We start from the raw sequence: 10,217 nt of genomic DNA, 5'->3' as shown, positions 1-10,217 counted from the left end.
TTCTCCAACCTGATGGGGTTGGGGATGGGGATTGCTTTGGTAGGGCGGGGATGGGGACAAGGATTAATAGGGATTCCCGACCAAGGTCGGGGTTGGGGATGGGGAATGAAGTCCCTGCCCTACCTTGACCCGGATTATATATATTAATTACTATTCATATTAAATAGATATTATATATGTGATATTGTTAACTAAAAATTTTGGGGATCCGGATCGAGAATAGGGATTTATTTCAAAATCGGGGTCAGGGACGGGGAATATGATCCCCGTGCTAAACCCGCCTGTTTCCATCCCTAAGTTTTCCATTGATAACATTGTAGGCCCAAGAAATCCTTTTGACACGTTTGAAGACATTCTGGAGTAGGGGCGTCAACAGTATTAAAAAATCCATTTTTGAATTCGAGACCGACATAATCGAATCGAATTCGAATAATTCAAATATCTAATCGGTTGAATTTGGATATCCTATTCATACCAAATAGCTAATTGGATTTGAATTCAGATATGACCATATTCGATTCAATAAATATTCGAATTCAACCAATTATTTTATTCTTATATACAATATATAAAAATATTTAAATATTTTACACAATTTATATATAATAATTAAATTATATAAATAACTTATATATTTAATAATTTATATAAACAAAATATTTATTTTATATATTTGTTAATTACCTAAAATAATTAATTGGTCGAATTCAAATATTAATTTTCAATATCCACCAGATATTGAAATTTTTAATCAGATTTGAATTTGGATATTGCATGATTCGATTCGAATTCAATCCATTTACGTCCCAATTATGAATGATATCAAGGGTTGTGCCACAAGAATGTCAAGTCCACTTAGTTCTATTAGTCAAGAAGCCTGAATAGCTGAGCCCATTGAGTGGTCCAAACACTGCTTGAGTGGCTGTAAACTACTCTTTCGAAAGGCCCTATACACTATTCATGGGTCGGGCTAGCCTGAGCCCCACCCATGATGAGGAAATTGTTTTGACTTTTGAATTTGAGTCTTCTGACCCGAATTTTAATAAGATAATGAAATTGCCATCAATAAGACGAGCCTAGCAAATATACGGCTCTAATTCAGGAAATTGTTTTCACTTTTTCTATCCACTGTCGTAGATTGTAACCACACATCTCTTAATTGATGATAGAGATGTATGGCTCTAATTCAGGGCGGGGTAGAGAGTGGGTAGGAAATCGTGTCTCCAAAATAAGACTATGCTTAGTTTGAAGGAAAAGAACGGAAAAATATGAAAATCTTTATAAGACTTCCATAGGTTTCCCTGCTTTTTCCTTCTTTTCTCTGCCTTTTTCCTTCACACCAAAGTTTTTTTATTTCCCAAAACCCTAACCCCTCTTCTTAAAACGCCTGTACTTTTCCGGGTTGGCCTAGTTGTTCGCGCCGAAGAAGAGAGCGGAGAGAGATAAAACACAGACGCTTCTGCAGTCATGGTGAGTAAACTTATAAATCTTCTAAATACCATCTGGATGTTGGGTTTATTCTGTTTGGATTCAGCGCTTTACCTTCAACAGAGAGAAAGAATCACTCTAGATCTATTTGTTGATTGTTTTCTTGCATTTTTGGGTGCTGCTTACAGCTACATTGGCCTGATTATTCAAGAGAAGCTCGTTAACCTCAGTTATTATCGATAAATAATTTCTCCTGAAACGTAATTGTTTTTGGCTTTTTGCAATCACATGTTCCCAGTAGTTGATTAGTTGTGGATACAATAATACATATCGCTCTGTGAGTGTTACTGGAATCCTGACTTGTAAATGGTAATGGAATTCAATCCCCATGTAGAACATAAAATTGCCAGAGTGGATACTTTACTATTGGTTCAAGGAAATGTTTTCTCAAGGTTGAAGTTTATAAAATCGCGTGGTTCTGTGGGTTATGTAAATTCTCCGTAATAATGTTTTTGTTCGTGTGTTTTCTGAGACGTCACTTGTTTCTTATTAGGACTTGCACGCCATAAATGTAATATTGAAACAAATGGTTGTCCACTTACGTTATGCTGCTTACCACTTGTGGGTGCTGTAGAGATCTGGCTTTGGTTTAAGGGCTGATGTGGTTGGGAAAGAGTGTTTTAGGTGGCATATAGTGCTTGGTGCTTGATGCCTTTGGTAAGGGGATTGAATTGATTGCTATGTTTATTTTCCTACACCGTGTAATTGTTTTTAGCAATGACATAGTAACATAATGTACTTGACATTGTCATAGATTGACATCTTTGTTGTTCAATCACTGGTGGAATGGGGTATTCAGTCACTATCCCCTTGGGGACCTTTTAACATAATGCCATCTAATTTAAATGCTTATGAATGGTAGAAATAAGTGCAGTTGGTGGATGCCTGGGCTTTTGAATGTGTTATGGGGCTCTTTGGCTGTAAATTTGTACATGATACATTGATAGATAACTTGAATTTTCTGCATAGCATCTAATACTGCATGTTCTTGGGCCATTGAGATTTTTATTTATGGGTCTATTTGGGAAACCTTGTTTTGATGTTTATTGTGTTATATTATGTGTGGGTTCTTAAAACTAAGAAGTCATTGCTGCAAGTTAAATGCGACAAAGGGAGGAACCGAGGAAGTAATTTCTAGATTTGCTATTTGTGTCTGTTCCAAATGAAACAAAGGCTGGTAAATGTGCCAATGAGAAGTACTTACTTGATTCAAGCCAAAAGGTTCTAAAATTGCAAGGGATAGCCAAAAGGATGCCTAGGTTTGGTTAGTGATGTATAACAGTTGGGTCAAAGAAGAAAGACCATAATTCATTTTGTTGGCCCAACTTTGTAGGATTGGTTATGATCAAGGTTCAAAATAGCGATAAGCCCGATATGCCAGTAGAGGTGTATTGGTAGTTTTTTTAATTTTTTTAAATCCGGTTCAGAGGGGCCTGTGACCGTCCACCCCCTTAACCGGTCAAAACCCCAATATACCCTCTGTAGGGGTGTATCGGGAAGCTCCCGATATTGGTCAATATGTATCGATACTTTGAACCTTGGTTATGATGATTATATTGATGCTTTGAAGATTGATCATAGAAACTGATCTGAAAGAATGTTTTTTGGAAAAGATACATCTCTCATTGCATTTTTTTATGTATATGCTCCCTCTCTTTCTGATTGAATATAACTTGTTTGTTGTTAACTTTCATTCTTTAGCTATTCTTTAGGTGGTTTAATGCTGACAAATGGACTATCAATCTTATCCAAATTTTAATTTCTTTATTGAAATGATTGTTTTTTTATTATTTCTAGTTCCTTATGCCTATAAATTTTGGATGGTTTTTACAGTCTAGGAGGAAGGTTAGGGAGCCCAAGGAGGAAAATGTGACTCTTGGACCAACTGTACGAGAAGGAGAAAATGTTTTTGGTGTTGCACATATCTTTGCATCATTTAATGACACCTTCATTGTAAGTGTATACATTCATTTTCTTATTTTGTTTCTACCATCATGTCCAACAGAAAATTCCTGATTTGTCTTTTCTTGTTGCATTTTCTATTATTCTAAAATTGCAGCATGTGACTGATTTGTCTGGGAGAGAAACTATTGTACGCATTACTGGTATGGAACACTAGAACCCAAGAATTTTCCCCCATCCCTTGTTTTATGAAATGATTTTTAAATTTGCTGCAACAGCAAGAACTATATACTTCAGATCTATTTAAGATTGTTCTATGATGCATTTTTTATGGGTAATATTGCTCTATAATCTGTAAATATAAAATGCTCACTTTTTTCCTGATGATCAATAAATAGGTTTTCTTGCAAGGGTTCGAATTTGTCTCTTTGTTGCCTGAGGAGGTCCATGGGCCAGATACACATATTGGTTTCCCTTGGCAACATTAGATATGATAATCTCCTATAGGCTACCTCTAAAAATAGGTCTTACTGGATTGGAGACCCAAAACTAGATTTAATGGTCTGTTTGGTTGCTGAGAAAGGGTGGGATGAGAAAGGATGGGATGAGAAAGGATAGAATGAGAAAGGATGGGATGAGAAAGGAATATATTTTTTCTTAATTTTGCATCCGGTGTTTGTTTCCCAAGAAGCATAATGATCAAAATTCATCTTCTTGTGTTTGTTTTCTAGGAAATGAACCATGAAATTTTAGATAATCAACAAAATAGAACATCCATCGATCAATATTCCCCATGGAAGTTCATACATCTAGTATTGCAAGAGACAAACCAACACACCATTGCTTCATTAGCAACAAGAGAAACAGAACTATAAACCGATCTGTACAGGGATGCACAACAGGGGATTTGTTATCTCAGACTGAATCAATTAGAGGATCCCATTTGTTTTCTGTTTTGACCTGAAAAAAAAATTAAAAAACAATACTTGAAGACATGAATCCAACCAAAACGGAGGAGATGGCCACTCCACTACTTGACAGTGATGAAAAATATGTTCCGATGACCCAAAAGAGGAAATGGTGCAAAAATAAATCAAATTCGCAAAAGGATGATAGTGGAGCCAGAGAAAACAGAACTCTTGTCGGCGATGTAGCCAGAGATGTTGCTGGAAATGTTGCTTGAGATAACCGGAGATGTCGCTTGAGTTTTCTAGAGATGTCATCGGAAATGTTGCTCAAGAAAACAGAACTGTCGTCGGAGATGTAGCCAGAGCTGTTGCTGGAAATGTTGCTCGAGATCACCTGAGATGTTGCTGGAAATGTTGCTCGAGATCGCCGAAGATGGAAGTACTCAACCGTCGCTCGAAATCGCCGGAGATGGAAGAACTTAACTGTTGCTTGAGGTCGTCGGAGATGTAGCCGTTGGAAGGCATGTAGACAAAGGATGAAGAGGGAGCCCGGTATCTCTTTGACAAAGCTCAAAACTTTCTCAATAATGCCTTTCTCAGCGGGGTCTCACCAAAATGGTGTGACTTCGCGTCCTTCATTTTGGGATCTCATGTCCCTTGTTTTCCATTCCCATCCCATCGTTTCTCTGAAAACAAACATTGAGAAAAAAGAATATTCCTTAAAGATGCTTCTCATCCCATCTCTTTCTCGGTAACCAAATTGACCATAAGGTCAAAGGGGTGAGGGGGTAATCCCTAATATGAAGTTAGACACCATATTGATGACTAAGCTCCTAGAGATCCTCATACTCTCATAGAATCAGGTAGCTACCAAGGTAGATTACGTTATGGGCATACAGGGGCCATTGCTTGGTGTAATGTTGCCTATCAAAACTAATTGCTTGGTGTAATTTTAAATTCTCAGGCTCACAAGTCTGAGAATGCATTCAAGTCTGAGAGCAACACTCTGTAAAAAAAAGAGAAAAAAAGGTTAGCTCTGTATCCATTCCACCCCTCCTAACTCTTAAGACCCCAGGTAGCTGGGACCAAAATTGGGTGGTGGTCTCTAGATTGTATTATGGGAACACAATTAGGCACTTGCCTTCTTGCCCTATAACATTAGAGGAGAATTATTGTCAACTTGTATTCAAGAGCAATTAGCAAAATGAAAGAAGAAACAAAAATAAAGAATCTTGAGGACATGGAGCTGGTAAATGATATTTCCATTGCTATAGTAGATATCCATGTTCATGGGGAGGTTATCCAATATGATATTTCATCTTTAATTGGTTCTTGGCAATGACATGGGGCCAATTACATGAGTGTGGCTTCCTTTCATACAGTTTGAATTATTGGAAAGATCATTTCCTGTGCAGAGAAGTCTCTGGTGTCAGGCAAAATAAACGGGCATGAGGCACAGTACTCAAAGATGATATATTACATGGGTGTACTTAAGGCTCTTAACTGTACCCTTTTTTTTCACTCATGTAATTGAAAGCTATGATATCTAGATATCTCTTTATGCGTAGCATACTGGTGTCAGGCGCAATACTTGCTGGATGCAGCAATGCATACTGAATGGATGCTTTTAAATCTACTCTGCTTTGAGATGTTATACCATATAAATCTTTACATGTTAGAAGTTTGAGCTCTATTTGGTTAGGCTGTAGCTGGGATTTTGAAAGCCATAAAACCCAGAAAGTTCTTGGTTTCTTTTATGGTTGGTGAGATGTTCTTTGGAAGCCATAGCCCTTTAAAAGTTGAAGCTCAGCAAAGATCGAAAAAAGAAAGTATCAATTGAAGTTTTTTTTTTACAATTTCTGACTTCCATTCTAAAACATGGTAATCTCTATAACTCATCAGACTTAATAAGGCAATGAAAAGGTACTTTTGATCATTTTTATTTCTTGTGAGCATGTTATGCAGTCTGAGTTCTAACAGGCCAAGAGTGTAAAATAACTTTGAAATCAGTACCATTGAGCAATCTGATAAGGAGAGGGGTGAACTTGAGTAGAGACAGTGCATTATGTGAGGGTTGCTTGGAATCAGCAGACAACCCACTTCTGCATTGCAGCTTCTCTTTGTTTGTATCGATTAGAACTTTGTCTATGTTTGGTGTAAGAAGTTGCTGTCCAGTTACTGTTGCAGAGTTTCTAAATGGGTGGAGCTTGCAGGGATTTACTTGAAAAGGGAAATTGCTTGGATTATAAATCTGGAAGCTGTTTCTTGGGTTATTTGGCAGGAGAGAAATGGGAGAGCTTTTCACAACAGGCATGGTTCAGTTGATACAATTAAGAAAATAGTAGGAAAGTTTACTCTTGGTTGTATACATAAACTTTTTAAAGGAAATATAACTCATTTTGTGCACATGACAGTCTTTTTTTGAATAGTCAAGGGATAGTATCTTTATAAGGACTAGGGGAGTTTTTATATTTTCTCATTGTACTGCCTCTAGTTGTACAGAGGTTTTGTTTTGGACATCATATGGTGAAATGTCAATACTTTGCTTTTTCTCAAAAAATAAAAAAAAAACCCAGTTCTATAAAGCACAAATGAAGAATCAGTGTTGCAAGAAAAAAATTGTTTACATTACAAGAGATGCCTTTAAGTAAAATAAGTTGGAAGCCATGGTTTTGACTTTTATAGTGGGTTATTTTGAAGAATATAGAATAAACTAAAAATGAATTTCAAGATTATGAAGTACCAGTTAAATTGAGAACCAAGAAGTAAAAACTCTGCAGAGAGATGCAAGGAGGGATGAAGTGGATGAAGGGGACTGAAGAAGCTCTGAACAGAGCAGGTCCCAACAGCATATTTATTGTTTGTGAATACTTCAAACTAAAAAAGACAAATGCTTTCCTCTTTCCTAGTTCCAAGAAAATCCTAAAAAGGTGGTGCAAAACTTGATGCACTGCCTTATTTCCTTTATTTATCTATTTATTGTTTTAAAACTAACCCCTCTTTGTTTTGCTTCCTTTTCAGTTAGAATTTTCATTTTGATCACTTAAGAATACAAACTTATTCTTTGCTGATGAAATGGCAAATATAAATTATGCAGCACTAGAGATGTTTCTTACTTTGCAAGTTGGGGAAACTTTGGAGAAGCTACTAGTGCAGATCCTTTTCTAGAATGTCATAGACCTTACTTCATAGTGCTTTCATACTTTTGGGTTTTCAACCATTATTTTTCTTGTACATTTTGTAGGTATTTTTTTCCTATAATAATTCGTATATGGTTGTTTGTTGAATTTACAATATTGGTCATGATTTCTGATTTACTATATGGATGCTGCTTTCAGTTTGTCCAGTTCACTAAACTGAGTACATTTAAAAGCGGATTACGTTTTGGAATACCAGTCTACTAACATCATTTATTACAGTGTAGACTCGAGAGGTTACAGAGAAACCATCACTATAATCTAGTGCACTTGTTTTTTTTTTTGAATTAATTACTATGGAGGTTTTACCCTTGTTGAATACACTGGAGTGCCTTGATTGTTTACAATTTTTGAGTTACTTGGAAATTTCCTTTCCTTCACTAGTCCTGGACTAGACCAAACAGAAACTTTGGTATGCATGTCATGTAACTTTCTTTTTACTACATGCAGGTGGTATGAAGGTAAAAGCAGACAGGGATGAGTCATCACCATATGCTGCTATGCTTGCAGCTCAGGATGTTGCTCAGCGATGCAAAGTATGCCTACTGCATTTTCCTAACCTCTTTGATGTATTGAGTACTTGATATCGTACCAAAATGAAGAGCGCTTTGATAGAAGGCCAAGTGCTATTTCTAGTCCATGTCGTTGCCCTGCCAAACCAGGCCATGACAATTGTTGTGTTTTTCCCTGCATTTCTGTGGATTGGAAATTTCGAGTAATTATTTATTAATGATGATTTCTTTGGCCAGAAGGGCAGTGGATTCATCTTGCTATATTTTGTCATATAATTCTTTTTCAATTTATTTAGGCATTTAATAATGCATGTGGCACTATATAGAACAGAATGGTGAAACAGGATTCATGTAACTGACCCCATATAGTTGAGATAAGGCCTAGATATGATGATGATTTTTATATATTCAAAAGAAAATGATGGATTTTTTTATGCTGTTCAAAATGCAAATAGCATTTTCTGATTTTCCTGTTAAATTTCTGTATAGGAACTTGGGATCACAGCTTTGCACATCAAGCTTCGTGCAACTGGAGGAAACAAGACAAAGACACCTGGTCCAGGTGCCCAATCTGCTCTAAGAGCTCTAGCTCGATCAGGCATGAAAGTTGGTCGCATTGGTAAGGCATCAATTTGAATATGGTGCTAAGTTCTAAATTTGATCCATATCGCTGTTATTGCTAATATGGTGGGGATTCATTCTGTCTTGGTCTGTCCATTCTTGATAATCCCTTTTTATCATTAATATTTCTTTATCAATATTAGAGAAAAAATGTCTCTGCTGCCAGTTTTTGACATTAGTGGCAAGCACAAGAACGATTTAGTTCTGCATGATATACCTATAATTTACATCTTGCAACTTCTCTATCTTAAGTAGGAATTATGTTCCTCGGTAAGCAATGAATAGGAAATCTTAGATGGATGCATGCATGCACATGGACAATTTATATTTAGAAGGGCAACTCAGTTTTCTTGGATTTGAGAAATGAATCTATACACCCCCTCTTTGAATCTTAGAGTGACTGAGTCCTCTTACATATCTCTACCAATACATCGAAATATGTAGTCTACCTGTCTTTATGAGTTCAAGAACCTCTGCTAATACTTCTTTTCATTGATGTTTCAGAGGATGTCACACCAATCCCAACAGACAGCACCCGTAGAAAGGGTGGGAGAAGAGGGAGGAGACTGTAGATAAAGTCATCCATTTGGCAAGAATGTTGGCTGCAGTTCTGTTTTTTTAGTGGAAGATTTTATTTGTCGGGAATCAGCAAAGTGGAATCGTATTTTCTCCTTGTTAATGCCAACTTGTGATATCTCAATAGAATGTTTGGAATATAGGACAATTTATGGAGAAACCATCGGCAATTCAAATATACTTTGTTGTCAGAAGTGGAGAAAATATTCTGAGATTATACTTGAGATGACAAAAGGTTGTGCAGGAGTTATAAATTGCTTTACATACGCTTGGATTTGCATGGCTACCACAAAAATGGGGTGGTTAAAATGTTGCTGCGTTATCAAACGATGCGTCTTTATCCCATTTAGAAAGATGGTCAATGGATACGCAGTGTTTGTGAGATTACTTTTTACTTGGTGGCTTCATTGTGTTTCGTTCACCAATGCAATCAGTATTCTGCAAACTATTTGTATGCTATTCCATGGCTTTCTCAACAGGCAACTTGGAAGTTGCATGATGTGTCTCATGCATCAAAAGTAAATACTAAATAGTATGTAAATGTACGCATCAATCACAATTGATGATGCTCAGCCTTCTTACTCTGATTTGTGAGGTTCAAGAAAATATAGCCGTTGAAAAAAATTAAAAATAAATAAAAGAATGTTTAGTTCTAAAACCAGAAGGTCCAGAACCATGAATAATGATGAATCCAGCTCCGCTGACATTTTGATGGATAATGGGACAAACTAGCAGCTGTTAAGTCGACAATGTGTTCATCCAGTCCCTGAAATTGCCAATTATAATCCCAAGTGTAAATCATTAATTTTCTTTTGTTAACGTTTACAAGCCCGACGAAAACATTGTCTAGGACTTGGATTATGAGATTACCGGTTCTCAATGGTGCAGGTTTTCATGGATTAACTCTATGTTTTACTCCTCACGCTAATGCTTGTGGCTACTCCCTTGGTTTGCAAGATGCATAAGAATATATTAATAAAAAAGAATATATTAATAAAAAAGAAGTAAATTTG

At 36.5% G+C, this 10,217-nt stretch overlaps 1 protein-coding gene across 2 annotated transcripts; it reads left to right on the top strand.

The window, feature by feature from the left end:
- The first annotated feature begins 1,046 nt into the window (after positions 1–1,046).
- On the top strand, positions 1,047–9,438 carry LOC148855303 (small ribosomal subunit protein uS11z-like). 2 transcript variants are annotated; one of them, XM_088983034.1, is made up of 6 exons: positions 1,047–1,470; positions 3,322–3,441; positions 3,548–3,593; positions 7,946–8,031; positions 8,497–8,626; positions 9,133–9,438. In XM_088983034.1, exons 1-6 carry the CDS (start codon positions 1,468–1,470, stop codon positions 9,198–9,200), a joined length of 453 nt encoding a protein of 150 aa, XP_088839160.1. In that variant the 5' UTR covers positions 1,047–1,467; the 3' UTR covers positions 9,201–9,438. The 2 variants fall into 2 exon arrangements, with proteins under 2 accessions (XP_088839160.1, XP_088839161.1); XM_088983035.1 differs by having other exon boundaries at positions 1,073–1,470; positions 8,463–8,626.
- The last annotated feature ends 779 nt before the right edge of the window (positions 9,439–10,217 follow it).

This window comes from Nelumbo lutea, chromosome 4, assembly GCF_056320005.1.
Source record: "Nelumbo lutea isolate HS-2025 chromosome 4, American lotus-T2T, whole genome shotgun sequence".
Lineage (NCBI taxonomy): Eukaryota > Viridiplantae > Streptophyta > Magnoliopsida > Proteales > Nelumbonaceae > Nelumbo > Nelumbo lutea.
This window is presented reverse-complemented; position numbering and strand designations above follow the sequence as displayed.